At 39.2% G+C, this 17,978-nt stretch overlaps 1 protein-coding gene across 2 annotated transcripts in view; it reads right to left on the bottom strand.

Annotated features, from left to right (window-relative positions):
• Positions 1-17,978, bottom strand: part of LOC148820629 (mannosyl-oligosaccharide 1,2-alpha-mannosidase IA) — a 214,072-nt gene that overhangs the window by 18,663 nt on the left and 177,431 nt on the right. For both annotated transcript variants that reach the window (XM_088932790.1, XM_088932791.1), the window contains 2 exons: positions 7,899-7,993; positions 1,254-1,377 (listed from right to left, as the gene is read on the bottom strand). In XM_088932790.1, the coding sequence (XP_088788916.1) occupies positions 1,254-1,377; positions 7,899-7,993 (219 nt within the window). The remainder of the gene's footprint in view (positions 1-1,253; positions 1,378-7,898; positions 7,994-17,978) is intronic.

The following is a 17,978-nucleotide window of genomic DNA, read 5'->3' as shown; positions in this document are numbered from 1 at the left end:
ACCTGACAAGACAATGTGTACAGAGACGCTGTGTTGGATATTGTACTGACTGTTGAATAGTTCCAGCCCACCACTGGGGCAGTGCACATGTGATGTGAGGCACAATCGTCTTTAAAACATTACTACTTCTAAAGGCAACCTTTTGATACTGTATTGTACAGTATATTGAAAAAAGTCCTTAAACCAATAGTTTTTCCATTCCTGGATGGTAATCTGTAAATACCAGATTTTCCAGCAGGCCAATGCAAGATCAGACAGTGCAAGTATTACAATAGCATGAAAATCAATTTAAATCAAGTCATTGGGTGTGGCTAGCTTTTTCTCCTGACCCAACTCCAAAAGAACATCAGTAAACAATCTGCCAGGGTCACCAACACTGGCAGCTGTGTGGAACAGTGGTCATAGCTGTGCTTGAGTAACTGGAAGATCACGGGTTCATATCTCAGGTGACACAGTGCTGTTGCATTGTTAAACAAGGTATTTCAACCACTTTATTTCATTATAATATTCACATGTGTGCAAATAAGTCACTTAAGTGGTATTAGTAGGACCAACAGGATACAATTGCAACAGTCCAGAGGAGTTCTATAGCAGCCTTTTAAAAAGTTTATTTAAAAGCAGCACATCAGAACAGACAGTCCTGTCAGGTCTATGCTAATGCTCAGGTCTGTCGTACCTGATATTACCTTTAGAATGTTTTCATTTTGACAGTAGTGTCTTACTTCATACTACACATTAATTATGATTGTTTGATATTTGCTTTTTTGGTAATGTTTCCTGTAATTTTGAATGACGTCTCCGTTAAAAATAGTTCATTGAATCCAACAGTGCATCAGTATACACAGTGCTTACAACATATGTATCTTCATTTGTAATCAAGTAAATTTAATTTAAAATGTAATTAGCTTTATAAATACCTGTCTAACACACAATTTCTTAGAGGTTTCCATGGAGACAGCAATGTATTTCTTAAGTTGCCTTTGTCTATTAATGTTTTAAATAACATTTTATTAAGATTCTGTGTAATCTGAGACCAGGGATGGGTAACTGCCAGAACCCTGCATTTATTACAAGTATTTTTAAATTTGAAACTGATTAGGAACTGAAGGAACTGATGATTTAATAACTTATCCAAAAAAGAAATTCAACTTAGAAATTGTACTTAGAAGAAGAAAAGTCATAAGTAATGATGATCAAAGTCGTAATGAAAAGTGGATGGGCCTTTCTCCCATTCCTGTGTGGCACTGACCCACCTTCTCAGAATAAAGCGGGTTATTGGTGATTTCACTCAGGTGAACAAACTCCAGGTGCAAGGTGCCAAACTCTGCCAAAATACTGCTTCCTGCTGATGCCCAGCCCCAACTCCAACTAGTGCCACTGGAATTCAAAGCAGAAAGCAGAATCTCAGGTTAATTAGATCAAAATACATCAGCATCAACTGAAGACTAAATCACACAACCTTCAGAAAATTAAATGCGTTAGAAACATAGTCTTTATACTATGACATCGCGTCTACATTTAGTGTTGATGCCTTAAAAGACCAAAGATCTTCAGGGAATAAAACAGGTGGCACATCAGACACACTAGACTCAAGTTATTAATATCCTAATCAAATAAATGTGGTAATAAATTACACCTGAATAAGGGATTCAGGTACAACATAGCCTTGTAAGTAGGCCTAGAAGGCACCATTGGCTTAGTACTTTAGAACAGAATGTAGGAATCCTCTTGTCATAACAGAGCTATAATTATAGTTGGACAAGTATTTGCCAGGTGATGCTGTCAGAGCTAGAAACAACTGGGAATATTGAACAAATAAGTAGCTGAAGCCTTGAGGCCTATTGCTGTGGTGGTGAAGTGATGAAGTCCAGTGTGTTGCACAACCTCTTTCTCTGCCCCCTTATGACTCTTACATACTAATCAAGCTTTAGCCTTCAAAGCACAGCCATTCACTCCCCATCTAGAACACATCCAGAACGCCACTTACAGCTGGAATGCATGTGATTAAAGGTGAGCCAAAATGGATTCACAGGGCTAGGAAACACCCTGGTTGACAGTGTTAAAGCCGACTGAATAACTTGCTGAAGGGGACATGAGTCTATAGCAGATTAATCTCCCCAGAAATTCTGGTACCAATTCCTACAAATGAGCCAACTGAGGTAATCTGGATTCAAGGCTGCAGCAGTAGTGCTCACTACATACTGTAGCAGCTTGAACCGACAACATTAGCCTTTACACAGTCTGCTCAAATGTTTTTGCCCATGTGTACTTCTAAACAACTATGGACAGAAATCAGTGAAATATATTGATTTTTGAGACTCAAGGTGTTTTTTGACATCAGTTAATCTGCAATTACAGCTAAGGGTCCTGGTGAATTCTCAGAGCAGGTTCGCAGGTGTCGCCCTGATGCCTTGACAGTAACAAACAAAGCTTAGTCAGGATTTATAGATTGGCTCTCACATTTAACGTGTGGTGAAGAAAAAATAAGCTCAGGCAAAGTTTCACAAACACTTCTAAATTGAAACAAATGTCAATATTGTCAGGGACTAATTTTATAGTACAGACTGCATCTTTCAAAGTTATTAACAAAACCATGGTGTTATTGCAAAATCTGTCATTTATCTTGTCAGACCGGCCTTGTGATATGTGCTTTTTAATGAAACTGAAGTGAAGAAAAAACAGGAGCCTTTTATATTACAAAAACATATACTGTACAGTATATGAATGTCTAAACCCAAAGGATTTCCTATTATCTCTTTGCTTGAGTTTTTTTTTAATAAGCAGTTACAGTTTCTGTTCAAGTTTCAGATTTTTTTCAAATTTGCAATCCTGATCTATGTGTGTATTACAAAATCTGTCTACATCATTAGCTGCTCACATTCAACTTGCAAACATCTGTGAAACTAGAAAATCAATTCTTAATAGACTACAATGCAGAGAGAGAGATTGCCTTGCCTCTGCAGAAAAGATTTTTTTTATTATTATTTGGTTTTACACACCAAAAGATTTGGTACCCATAAATTCAATCAGTACTGAAAAATGATGAATATGAATAAAAGCCAAGGTAGTAATAGGCAACTATGTTGTGATATAAGGCTAGTGTTACCTCAAAATCCCATCAAGCTCACTGCCTACTCTGATTTTAGTTCTGCAAAGTGTATCGTCACTGTTATACCTATAACTAACCAAGGGTGTTGACCTCCCTCATCAATCTCTATGCTGCCCCAGATGTCAGAACTAAATAAAGACGAACAAACACCCCTCCCGCTGATGACAAAAGGGTAGCACAGTAAGCAGAACAGTGGAGTAGGAGCGTAAGCATGGCTAACCCCAGAAGAAGAGCCTGATAGGAGCCGTGAGGAACAATAACAAGCCGAGTAAGTGCCGGATGAAATCATGGGAATACTGCAGATCTCCCAGGGTCAGGAGCTCACTACACACCTGAGCACCTACCCCTAATCTAAACCTGCTCGACTTCAAATGTGTTCCAAGGCCCTGTGACCACATTACCCAGCGCATTCGATTTCATTCATTCCAAATGCAAAACTTTACTTTTAACTTTTAAAGCCCTACACACCCAATCCCCACAATACTTCACATCTCTCATTACTCTCTCTATATACTGTATCAAGCAGGCTTTACGCTCTGTCAGGGCACATCTTTTAGGACTACCTCCTTGTACAGCAGGTGCAGGTGCCCCGGGCAGCACACTTGCAAAGCAGCTCTGGAACTCACTCCCTGCCAGTCTGAGACATTTAACTCTTTTACAGTTTTTCAATCTAAGCTCAAGACGTAGTGGTGTAGTCAGGCATCTCTTCCTTTTCCCACATTTTTTTCATCCCCATATTTGTTGCCGTTTCATGTTATTTTGAGTTTTTTGCCCAGTTTTTGTTTTTACCTTGTAAAGTGCCCCAAACGCTGCAAGATGTACTGTACATACACCGTAGACACTGAAATAAATGTTTCAGTGGTTGAAACATTTATTGTTAAATAAACAATTTATTATTAAATGTTGGGAATCCTTCTGCACCCCCCCAACTACAGCACCGCTCATTATCACTCATTTTCGACTACTTGAGTCTGAGGGCACATGGAGAGCTGCCATGGCAACCGGGTGGATACAGTCGATGCTCCACTACATTGACTTTCCGGGCTAAGGCTAGCTAAGGCTACTGGTGCTTGACCCCAGTCGACCTCTGCCATCAGGAGGAGATTCATTTCCCAGCTCTGAGAAAACTGCGCAATTGTTAAGTTAGCCTATCAGCATTCGTTTCCCAACAGACTGAAGTGAATATATTTTTCTGACACACTGCTGGGTAAAGCAAATGTGACTGGAAAGGTGTGTCTACTTCTCGCTTATCGGTCTTTTCTTCATCAGCCGCAGACGAACTGCGTCTCTGCCGCTGCTAACTGTGGCAATCAGAGAGGAGGCATCATGTGCACATGTGGGGAATATAGTGCACTTGGCTGTCACGGGCTTTGCCCATCTGTGGGTAGCCCTCATTACTAATCTAACTGGAATCAGTTCTTGAAGCAGTTAATTAAATGCTGCAACAGCTGTCCAAAAGATCTGGGGGTCTAATTGAAAGCAGGTGTGTGGCGGATGTGCAGAAACCTGAGTAACAGGCCGGTCCGTGGACATGCAAGCAAAAGATGCCGTTTCCAAGATGATTTCTTAATTGCTGTAATAGTCCAAGAAGAGCACATGCAGAGACTGATGAAGTAAATGAGCATTTTCTTTAAAAAAAAAGAAATGATGATTAAGATCATTTATGAGGTGGAATGGTGGTTAACACTTCTTTCTGACAGGGACCTGGGTTTGATTCATACGGGGGGGGAGCTGTCTGTGTGGAGTCTGCATGATCTGCCCACCGGGAGATCTGGTCACCTCTTGTCTTCCAAAGACTTGAAGGTTCAGTTTGGTGAACTGCTTAAAAATTTCTTTCTTGAGGGAGGGAGGTGTGTTTGTATTTGTAATCTGTACAACTATCACTGGCTATGTGTTTATACAGTCCAGATGGACTTCTCCCATTTCAGGCTGTTCTGATGTCTTTTTAACAAACATTTCATTATATCCTGAACTGCAGGAGATTAAGGGACTGTTACAATACATAAAGGCAGTTTGAATGAGCACTGGAGTATGGCATTTTTTATTTGCCTTTTTGCAAACCTCATCACTCAGACTTTTATGAGGGTTACATAATGACCCAAGCATAATTGATGTACTTTGATATTTAAATGTCAGGCGAGAAAAAAATAAAATTGCTCACATTTTTGTTTTTGTAAACTGTTCAGTAATTTCAAAGCCACTTGAATGCTGCAGTCCAGAAATAAAGCAAGATAATTAATAAGCATATCATTCAGGCAGACTGGCAAAGTGCGATCGGAACAGTTATCTCTGCTAAGTGTTTGTCTCACTGAGTGATGTTTTGGCTCTGGCGGTGTGAGCTGTCCTACTTAAGACTTAAGGTGTAATCTGATATACTCTGAATAGAAGTGCCAGTTTTAATTGATTGAAGAAACACAGGAAAGATATTCTAGGGGATGGACAGTCACTGAGTAGTGCTGGGGCATTCACACGAACAACTATTCCAATATTCCAGATAGTGGGAATTTGTGATCTTGAGTTCTGTCAAGTAAACTATCTTCATTAAGAACAGTTACTAATGAGGGAAGGTCATTCAGCCCACCTTGCCGATTTGCTAGTTAGTAGCTATTTAATCAAAAAATCTCATCCAGCAGCGTCTTGTGGAGAAAGCCCAAAAATGTATTGTCCGGACTTGCAAACAGTTTTAGTTCCTCTTCAAATGTGTGCATTTCCTCAACCAAACCAGAAGGGAGTCTCTTGCTCCCCTAATTTGTAATTTGAAGTTTAAATCATTTAAAAGACCCTTTAAATGTCAATGTGCTTACAGCCTACTTACAAAAATACTTGGCATTGGTTTGCTATGAAACATTTTGGGATTTGAGTGCTTAACATTTCCAGGAGCTCAGCCTCGAACCCAGGCTGCATCATTAGCTGACCACGATTGGAATTCCCCAAACAGCAGGCCACAATTGCCTGAGCACTACTGGGAAACGGTGTGTTTGAGTTGCCTATGTGTGTCTCAGCAAGCTAGGTCTCAGAGGCAGCCATCGTCCTGCAAGGCACTGTGGGATGTTTAAAGGTAGAAATCACCAAGCGGTCGAAGAAAGTGTGCACTGCCTTCACAAGAGGCTCATAGCAGCGAGCTCTGCTCATCAGCACGTCGTCATTACAAATTAAAAAAGGGAGAGATGCAAGGAGTCACGACGCAGTGCAGTGAAGAGTTAAAGAGCCTACAGATCTCTTTACCATTGCTCACAAGCACCTTTTATACTTTAAAACAGCGCATCTAAGTACCTTAAATGACATTCAGAGAAGCACGTATTTTAGGATCAATATACAGTAGTTAGAATTAGGATTAAGAAGGTTTTCATACATCCGGCTTCCATATATGTGAGATAACAGTATGCTTGCTCATCCTATCTGTCAGATCCATTGTGAAAATAACAGGTGTCTATGTTCTTCACACAAGAAAGTCCTTCACACAGAGCAAATCTCACACACAGAAACAACCCTACACACACACAGAGCAAATTCTACAGGATGATATAAAAAATGTCAAGGGGTAGACCATGTTATTAATAAAACAGTAATCAGTGTAATACTGATGTTGGAAACATAGGACAGAAAACTGCATTACCATTTTAAAGAAAAATTCAAAAGAGTGAAATACTTAATACTTAAAAGTAAAAATGCTAAAAAAATCTGAAACACTGGAGACATCACACAGCTTACAAATGTTATTACACTGGATCTATAAGGTTCAGCAAGTATTTTTTGAACAAACCCCTAGCAAAGCAAGTTAAAAGTCATGTAGATCATTAGCATGCAGTGTGCACTCATGCACATCGTTATCATGTAATCAGTACAGATGTGCACATGGCGTCCTGTAGGAATATTAAGTGACTGCTAGGTTGTACAGAGTAAACAGAGGGAGAAAGAGTAATGAACTGAGACTCAGGGGTTTTTCTTCATTAATAATACCTGAATAAGGTTGCTTTTTGAGCGCTCATTTTTATATCTGTGGCAGGACAATATCTGGTATCACAACTCCTGTGTAACTCTTCCTATATCACTACTAACTGTGGACCAGGTGAAGAGTTAGCCCCTCAACAGTCTATCGGAATAATGTTTGATCAAACCTTGCAGAGAACAGGGACTCCAGCAGAGTTAATTTTTTAGTAGAGCAGGAGGAAGCTGCTCCTAAGGAGAGGAGATTAAGAAAGTACAAATTCTGCTCTGGCCATCCTTGTATTAATAATTGTAAGATGTTTTGCATACAGTAGGTACAAATGTGCTGACAATGCATACAATACTGCTAATGTTTTTCACAAGACACGCCTTTAATTTTTGTACCATGGATATATTTGCATATGATATTTTTATTGAGACTTGGAACACCATATTTGATATCTCTAGCAAAACCCCAACCTTTTGCATCGGGAAATCAACTGACCTTTAACATGACAAGTCTTGAATATGGGCTCATGTGCAACAGTAAATGCAGCTCAATGCTGAGACTGATCCCTACACTCTATCCATCCATCTTCTATCTGCTTTACAGAATACAGGGTGAATGAGTAGCTAGACCTATCCTTGCTCACACCAGAGCTGATTTTCTTAACCTACTGCACCAGCATGTCTTTGGACTGTGGGAGGAAACCAGAGCACCTGGAGAAAACCCACGCAAACATAGGGAGAGCATACAAACTCCACACAGACAGCACCTCAGGAACTGAACCCAGGGCCCCAGTGTTACAAGACAGCAATGCTAACCACTGCATCACAGCACCACCCTTATCCTCAGACTCACCTGCCCAAATTGATGACTCCTCTTGGGATACCAGTGGGAGTGTTAAAAGCAGGTAACAGCTTCGCACCCAGCTCAGCGGCTTTTCTCCGGAAAACCTGAAGTGGGGCAAGAAATCTGTGTTTAGAGTTTGTCGACCTGAGAAATGCACATGTACACAATCTACAATCAGCACTCCATGAAGGTGGAGAATTACTGGCTTTTAATCACCCAGCTCTTTTACACTCAACCCCTTCCTGTTATTTTGGATCTTAATCAGTTGTAACCTGTACAAGCAACAAGCCAGAAAATAAAAGTCAAGGTAGAATTGGAATGACACAGGGATTTACGAGAATCTCCACTGAGCACCACGTTCCACACATCAACCATCCCCACTGTTCCAGCAAAAAACATCAAGCACTGTAAATTAAGTGCTGTCTAACATATTGTATGTGCTTAAATGGGCTCAGTGTACTATATATACACATGTGAACTGCTTTTGGCAATCCAGGAAGACAGTTCTTGCAGATGCATGGCCAAAGCTATATAGCCACATGCACATACAGTAGGAAGTGTCAAAAGTAAATTCTGCCCTCATTACTCCAGCCTTCATGGCAGACAAGCCAAATGCAGTACAAATACAATAAGGGCCAAAACAGCCAACAGACCCTTTGGTTCACTACACAGGAGTGACTTCACCCACAGCAATGTGTTTCTCCCAGCACGCCTCATTTCTCCACAAACTTCTTCTGTGAGTAAAAATGGCAAAATCATCAAACTAAACTGTAAAGTGGAGAGAAAAAAAGGGCCGTCTCACATCCACACATTTTACAATGGTAAAAGCCACAGTTACAGGGGGTGAAGACTGCAACGTCTGGATCATGACTTCTACAGTAGATCCCAGCTTCTCCTGGCCCCTTGGAAACCCCTGTAAGGTACACAGCCACCTACCGAAAACATATCAGTGGCTCTGGATTTATTTCACATCAAATAGACACAGGGTCTATTAAGCTTGTCTATTCAATTAAAGAAGAGATGAAAATCCAAAAGTCACATGAAGATTTTTTCCATCCCCATCCCCTGGCATCCCATACCCAGGAACAGTTAAGCACCTTTGCAAGCACCTTTGATATCCCATCTCCCACAGCTCGGCTACATTGAGCAGAACATGTTGGAGCGGAGGTCTTCCTGTGAATTGAGAGGAAGGAGAGGAAGTCCTCAAGTGAGAGCCTGGAATTCTGCAGTTATTAATTACTGGGGTTTACTGAATGTTACCTAGAAAATAGGAACTCGCAGACATGTCAAAACCAAAATTTCTGCATGGCTCACTACGTCAGATTCCTGTCTGGGAGGTAAGTGTCCAAGAAACATCCAGGAGTTCAATTTATACGTCTGTTTGAGTCATCTGCTACTGTACATGTGAAATCTTGTAGGTAGTTTAGTTGAACTGTAAGAAGCACGTACAGAATTATGAAAAGAGGACTAAACATCCTCACACCACCACTATACAGTAAAATGCAGAACCAGAGAGCGAAGGACACTCACATCCAAATAGACATGGAATGCCTCCAGACTAATAGTGACAAATATTTCATATTCAGTTTAATCCCCTGCATATGACTGTGATATGTGGCTCAATTGTTTTAATCTCAGCATTCTTTTGAGTTATACTTCATATCAGAAATTCATATGCAATTCATGGAATGGAATTATGAGAAGGATAGCTATAATTTAAAGTGTTGGGTTATTGAATAGCACGAAAACAAAAGAAAAAAGAGAAAAACAAATGAGAAATTATCTTAGATTGGAATCCCAAAGCCACAGCAGAGTTCTGTATGTTCTGTATCCTGAAATATCAAAGCCATATCTTGTTGCCAATATGCTAGAAGGGTTCTGAACAGTTTGTATCTTGCATAGAGCCTTAGGCACACAGTGACTGCCTTGGAGACTTGTACTGGCATTATTCAAAGATACTGTGTGACATTTTTTCTGTAGTTCAAAAATAATTACCTACAAGTTCAATATTTCACCATTAAGTATAATGCTACTCTTAAACAATAAAAGCACAGATCATTAAACACATACCAAGACTACTTCAAATTCATTCAGGACACAGTAGAACTACGAATGAAGTCTCAAAAGCTGAAATGCATTTTTGCCTGGTGAATAAAAATCATTAAATAAGCAACAGGATTTACAAATCAGACTACATTAAATTCCTCTATCTACAGTGCATTCCTTTTTTAACTAAGGAGTTAAATCCATTAGAGTTAGTGACACCCATTAAATTGTTCATATTAGGAGAAAATTGAAAAGAATGTTGCCTAATATTTCTAATGCTAAATGAACATGCCCTTTATAACGGTCCTTTAATTATTTTGAATTTGAATAATGTGTTTTGCGTCACAGTTAAAAACAGCAATGCATGGAAATACAGCATACTTAACGTTTATTTGTTAAAGTGATCTGTCTCAAAGGGAATAGATGCAGTAAAGCTAACAGAAGTAAATATGAGATCCGGAAGAAATATTTTCACTTACCAATGCAGAGAGGTCCAAGTTCTCCGACAATTGAAGGACAAAAAAACCAACAACCTTTACACAGTGTTGTGGCTGTAGAACAAAGCGTGACTTTTACATTCAAAACACTGGATCCTGTACTGGCTTGTAATGTAAACGTAAGATGAATTCTGGTTTGTCTTATAGTTTACAGCTTTTTACCTTGTGTAGTAAAATGTACTGTGTTTCATTTTTAACTTTTTTATTTAATGACAAAAGGATTTACAAACAAAACATATAAAAAGTAAACATTTACCATATTCATATTTTATTTGAGTTATATTATGTTTTTATATAACTATTTACATTATTCTAGCATAGATTGCTTGGTGTTGCTGGGTTTCAATATGACTGCCCTTCTAAAATATTGTGAAATCTAATCACAAGACTTTGTCCTAATTACATAATTGTTTCATAACCACTCAGCACTGACTGTAGCTTTGTGCAGACCATTCACTGTCTCCTCAAAAGTCACTCTTCTATCACATATCTCGAGGTCAGAATTTTAGTTCTGTAAGTTTTCTGCCTGTAGATTTAAACTTTCCTGGTGAGTGCATTTTTACTGCAGGAATGAATATTGTGCGCCACAGTTCAATACCAGACTCAAGGCTTTCACAAACAGAAGAGAAATAAAGCAACAAACAGTGCTCTTTCAAGGCAATTTCTGTTCAAAGCCTGTCATCTCTGCAACAGGAATTCATTGCAAAAAGAATTGCAGAGTGTCCCTGTTCCAAGCTGGATATATATATATATTTATATAAAAATCGGCTTCTCCAGCCCCCCTTGTCTTTGAAAGACATCATTAAAATGGCTCACATTTCAAAGTGTGCCAGTCTGACTCTCTCCCAACTCCCCCGCATCCAGCCACACAGATAAACCATGGCAACAACCCATCTGGACCATCCACTGCACAGCTCCCTTCCAGCATTTCGGACAACCCTGTCATCTCTGGAGAATTCAATGTGAAGTAACTAGATCCACTCTCATGAGTAAGACATAACCTTTAGGCCCAGGAACCAGTTGACAAGATTATTCTCTCAGAGTGCTCCTGGGGAGAACAGAGCGCTTTTAAGGTTTCTGAAAAACATAATGAGTACTGCATATGTCTATTCAAATGACTGTAGCTTGTCAAGCATCTGTAACACCATAAGCAAACACAGTATTACACCATATTAATGTTTAGATCTTGTGAAAATCTCCATAATACTTGAGGTTTCTGGTAATAGTTGTAAACAATATACAGCCATGTTATTAATGAGGTTCTAAACATTGGTCCAGACTATAGAACAGGATTAGGGTTAGTTACCAACATCACATTAATAAACAGTAGAGGTTGGTTATTCTCAAGATTCTGTTAGTCTATTGATACTTCATGAATTTCTATATTTATAAAGCTTCTACAAATGCCCATTGCAATTCTTTAATTTAAAAACTGTTATCAAATGCTCAAAGCACTTTCCTTCCCTAATCCTGCCAATAAACAAATATACTGTAAAATAAACTACCATTTATACTCAAACAAACTCCCTTGTGTCCAGATGTTGATTTATATTTAAGCACAGTTCTGTCCAAAGTGACAAAGACCCACTTCACAGTTGTACACATCATGTACAGTATCTGTAAATTGGGATCCTGGATTCTAATAAAACATACATGTGAAATGCAAAAGTGAATACATGGTTCCATTAACAAGACATCTGCAACAACAACCAGAAATCATTCTGGTTTACAGGTGGAAAGAGTGTCAGACTGCGTTTTTTTACATTAAAGCCCACACAAGCCATATGAGACCAGCTGGTCCAAAGCAGATATTAAGCAAATGTCTCTGCTTCAAGTCTAAGTCTCAGTCTTTGATTGGCATGTCACCCCAAGTACGTCTACCAAGTCTACCAGCCTCTGCATATGGCCCTGCACACTATGCAGGGCAAAAGGACCAGCTACAGCTGCCTTTGTGTCTGCTTCCTTTTAAGCTCAGCATTGTGATTCCAACATTATCTCTGTGGCATGCCTCCTTATTTCAGCAGGATCGGGTCCTGAAAGCAACAGAAGCTTGAAAGCTCAACACTTATTGACATTTCTGTTACAAAATATAAGACAAGAGAACCTTACTTTAATCACAAGAGAACAACAGCAACAGCAGAAAGACACAATTGCATTAAAAGATGATCATGTGCGAGTGCATGAATGATATTGCTCTGATCAACATGACAGCTCACATTCATTTCTATCCCTTATTTTTCATTGAGCAGAGGAAACACACTCTGCATTATTTATGGTAGGTGCCATGGCTCTGTAGATATAACCACACAAAAAGCAGATTCAATTTGTTAAATACGACTACGTTCAAGTCATTTTGGGGGCAAGTCTAGATCTTGTCCTTTACCGTTTGCTCATAAAAAGACAGACAAAACTCCGCGGCTGGTTCTGCATTAAGTACTTAACATTTAAACAATTTAAATGACATTCACCTCAAATACTTTTATTTCTATTCAGCTCTGTGAAACCTGACATTTTTTCTCAGCTACTGTGTAAGCAGTGCTTCACAGTTCATTGACTATGTATAATATGGTCTTCAGATCTGTTTATGTTTGTTATTTATGATGTAATTATAAATGCTTTTCTTCTATGTTATCCTCTGCATTCAACTTTGAGGTCCCGTTCTATTGCTGGCTAATTAGCATTGCCAGCTGAGCGTACTTTGGAGAAGTTGTCAGGTTAAACGGGATTGCTGCCGGTTAGCCTACACGGACAGATTGACATTTAAAACCGAGATTTTCACACATGGATAAAATCTGCAGAGTCCCAGTTTTGCCGTGAAATTAACTCCATGCACTGTGCAAAATATAAAGGAAAAATGAAAATATCCAAAAGATTTCCCAGAGCCGCTCGAAAGCACTTTTCAACAGTTTTGCATCATATTTCATACTTTGCAAGTACTCAATCAATTGAAGGCTCATCTTCCCACTAAGATCACTGAACATTTCACTAAAATTATGAGCAGCAAGTGTCTGTTAGGGATATTTTACACTTGGCAGCTATTTCTAAGCAGTACTCGGCATCAACAATTACTTGAAATTAATTGCAAGCAATGATTCTTAACAACACTTGTAATTTATGGCTGCTGATATTGCAGGTAATTTGATAGTCTTACAGGATTTTCTTGAAAAAATGAAGAAATGATGATGGTTTTCACTTATTGATTGGTATTGATATGCCATGGTGAGAGTTCTGGACTCGTAACTAGAAGGTTTTAACAAAATCTGCAAACAAAAACCAAGTTAATTCCGGCTGTATTTGTACGAGACATACTGTATGAGTGGAAGATCTTATCACTGACTGAGTCAAGGCAGAAGAGGCAGGCTGGGATGCATTCTAAACAACAACGCATACGTGAACAACGGGTTTCTAATTTGTGCCATTTTGTTAATACAATGAGGTCCTTAAAATCAGATTAGCTGCTATTTTAGAATCTAATTAAGTCTGGCAATAAATCTTCCTAAACAAGACAGCTAGCCTGCGATTCTTCATTTTTCTTAAAATGCGCAAAAAACCTATTGCAAAACCACATCAATTCAGAGCTATGGGCTATGTCCACATCATAAGAGAAACCTTACTTTTCAATATATATTTTTAGAAATCTACATGTCTTTTAAAAGATGTTGTCTAATGAGACTTTTTAATAAGTTTTGAATTGCAGTTGAGTTCAAAATATGTCACTTTGGTGTTTCACAGGAGCAACCTTTCTCAGTGGTGAAGCATTAAAAAAGAGCTACAGTATAAGCTCAGGTGTTAACGAGGTACCTGCCAGTGTATTAAGACAGTTAAAGCGTGCTTTTCACATAGATTAAGATCTCAAGATTTTCTATAAGCAGTTTAGCACATAGGCATTTTGGTTCCTGGCATTTAGCCTAAGTAAGCACAGTACAAAGAGTTAAAAAGATCATTTTTCTTTTTTTGCCGATAAGAAATCTCTTTAATAAGACAGGGAATGTAGGCAACTTAATGTGACTGGCTTATTAATTACTAGCAGGCAGACAGGCAAGAAATAAAGGCTCAAAGATAAAGATCCTACACGCAAGCCACAATATTGGCGTTTTAATAGCCTTTGTAGACAATATTGTCCTGAACAATACTTTCTTAAAGTGAGACTTCCAAGGAAGACTATGCAAATGTTTGGAATTGTTGGTTATCACTGGACAGACATCCCATAGTAGAATTCTGATGTGCAGACTTGGAATATAGATACCAAAACACAAGGGGCATTCACATGCAAATGGCCAATGTAGGCCTGTTGTTGGGTATAAGCACAGAGACACATATTTTGACAGAAAAATTGGAAATGGCCCTGCACATAAATGGCACTCCAAGCTATTTAACAAGATAAGAGAAAGCCCAAACACAATGGAACAGCTACCCTGGAAGAGAATCAATATGTCAAAGGGAATCAAAGCGCTACAGATCAGATTTGGGTTATCGTGTTCAGCCAGTGTCTTTTTCTAGGTCCGTTGGCACAAAAGCTGTAAATGGGTATTAAATAAAACCAAACACCCCCCCCCCACCACCTTCTCCATTCCCATCCAAATCCTAAAATCTCAATATAGCATGAGGCCTGGAAAGAAAGCTTTTTTTCAAAATACCTCCTGCTCCCCCAAAGTATCTCCAGCACTTTTTTTTTCCCCATAAACTTTCGTTCAAGAACAGAATCTCTCTGGGTGTCTCATCACGGATGCTGCCGTCTTGTCTTGTCAAACGGTTTTGTTTCAAGTTCTCCATACGTACCCCTTACAAGGCACGGTCCTGTCTCCTCGACATACTGTAATTTCTTTGACAAAAAGAGTAAAAAAAATCTGCTCTCCTTCTTTCTCCTTTTACATCAAACCTCCCCACAGCCCAGAACGGAACATCCTCCTGACAGCCGTGTGAAGTAGAGGCAGTGACAGTATCACGCCTGTGACATCGACAGTGGACCACATGACTATGGCAAACACTAAAAGCTGAAATATGGAAATTGATGGCGTCAACTCTTTTTAAACCTATCCACATCGAGTTTAAATTGGACAGAACAGCAGGGGTCACAAGAGGCTCTGCTTACAAAAACTAAGAGGAAAAAACAGGGAAATATAAAACTCCAACAGCACAGCAGTCAGACCAATGTCTGGTTCTATGAGCTACAGGCTTCGGCAGAAATGTTAGCAAGGAGCCAGAAAATCAATATATTTAAAACCTTTTTACCTTTTATGCGTCTGCCTTTGTAAATTTACTCAGAAGGAGGTCTGAAATATCCAGCACCTGGTATAAGGTTATTCAAGAGCCTGCAGCTTGTAAAAACTTGAAATCGATCCAACTTCTGGGTAATGAGAGCATTAGACATTTCCATTTTTAAATGCATAGGTAAAGCTCAGTTTCTCTTAAAAGCCTGGCCAAAATCTCAGAGCGAACATATTGCACATTTTTGAGCTGTGGAACATTTGTGCTACTATTGCACTGTATCAGAGGCATAATGCTTATTAACAAGCTCCCTAATTATTTGGAAAGAAATAAACTTTATATTTATACTGTATACAGGTATAAGGCTAATGGCCTTACTGCCCAAAAATAAAATTATATAACACAGTTCCAGAGGACAACCTCTTCAGTTTCAGATGAGATCACATTTATCACGTCAGTAAGACTGATTAGTTGCTGGGTGAGTGATTTCCTTTTTTGGAAGTAGACTGATTTTGCTCAGAAGAAAGGTGACTTAGCAGTAGGATGTGAAAGACCAGGATGCCAGCGAGCATCATGGGAATTTCCTGTCAAGTTTCTGCAGCAACACCTGCACCCTGAACTGGATAACTTTCCCTTTGTTCAGTCTGTGGGCCTGTACTAAGCCAATTCACCATAGTATACTGTACAGTAGGACCAAGGCAACAGAATATATCCACTTGTGGCTCACGTTGATATACAATCCTTATGAAAGCCTTGTTAATCATCATCATGATCATCATCTAGGCCATCCAGGTAATCTTTGACGTGTAGTTTTGAATGTGCGTTCCCCATGAAAAAAGGATTTCAAAATCTGTACCACTGGTTCCTTTTAGGTCTGAATCTTTCCCTACAGTTTACTGAGTGTAACTAACTGAAACACCAGAGAAACTTTGAGCTAGTATGCATCTCCTTTGAAAAGTATGCTGAAACCAGAAAAGTAAGGCATTAGTGCAATCTACCAATCCTTGATCAAAGCAAATGGGTCTCATCTATTTTCTTTTCCCTTAGGGCATCTGAGATGCTAATGTCATGGTATATTGTCTAAGTAGCTCAGACCTACACCATACAAGAACCCTGATATGCATCACCGAGCTGCTTATTCTTGGGTCTGTGTAAAAAAAAAAAACGTACCTGTTACCTGAACCAACAGCCGTTACGTAATGCAAATATGTTTGAATTTGTGGTTTCAGTTGACTATGCAATACTTTTCACAAAGTTTCTGCCTTCCATTCTGGAATCCCACTGTATCCCTCAGCCACATCAACATGATCAACACTCTTGAAGTCAACACTCTCCAGCAGGATAAGCTGCATCTGCCCCTGTGCCGCATTTGAATGGACATTTATTTCCACAAGAGATTACACAGAGCTCTGCCATGTGTGTTATCTGCAAACTGTGCCCTAACAGCCAACAGCACAGCAATGTTTAAAGTCACATTAGCTCCATTCTGCACTGCTGGCTACTCTTTCCTCGGATAATCCCTCTGACCAGCGCATACAGCACGCCAGTTCTGGGTCTACTTCATTAGAACGACAAATCAGAATAGCGACAAAGCATCGGAATGACCCTCAGACACACAATTTACAGGGCATCATTGATTACCAAGCCAAATAACCCACACATTATTGTGCCCTTCAGCTGTATTGGGCTTATTAAGCGCAGAAACAACCTAGAAAGGAGATTTTCTGTCTTACAGTCATAAATATTTCAGTAACAGTGAATTCTCTTCATCTCCATCAGGTAACTCAATTATTGTTGGGTAGCAGCATTTGAAAGAGTGTTTCATATTTAATCAGGGGAAGCCCAGTGCTAGACTGTGAAGCTCAGCAATATTTCCTCAAACAGACGAAAGCTTAGTGGAACGCATCGGATCACACTGGATCATACTGGATCATGCTAAGAGAAGCCAGAGGAGATATTTTTCACTGGGGTTTAAAAAGGATTTTTAAATGCCTTCAGGGCTAAACTGCCACATGAGTAACATATGGATTTTGGTGATGACTCATTTTTTTCTTTATTTTTGAACAAGAGACACTTAATCTCTGAAGGCAAAATGTCAGCATCCACGTACCTTATATTACAAGAGCAAACCTTTGATGTTAATTAAATGTTACTTTGCATGCCTTCTCCTGAATCACTCCAACCTTGAAGCTTCAATATGCATATTGCTAAAGAAATTTAGGAATTAGTACTGTATAACATGTATTAATGGAAAATATCCCACGACACATGACTCTTCACGATTAATTTAACATCACCAAGGTACCTTTTCAATTCAATGCCCACTGATTTAGTCTAC

This window comes from Atractosteus spatula, chromosome 14 (assembly GCF_055471065.1).
Source record: "Atractosteus spatula isolate fAtrSpa1 chromosome 14, fAtrSpa1.hap1, whole genome shotgun sequence".
Taxonomy (NCBI): Eukaryota; Metazoa; Chordata; class Actinopteri; order Semionotiformes; family Lepisosteidae; genus Atractosteus; species Atractosteus spatula.
This window is presented reverse-complemented; position numbering and strand designations above follow the sequence as displayed.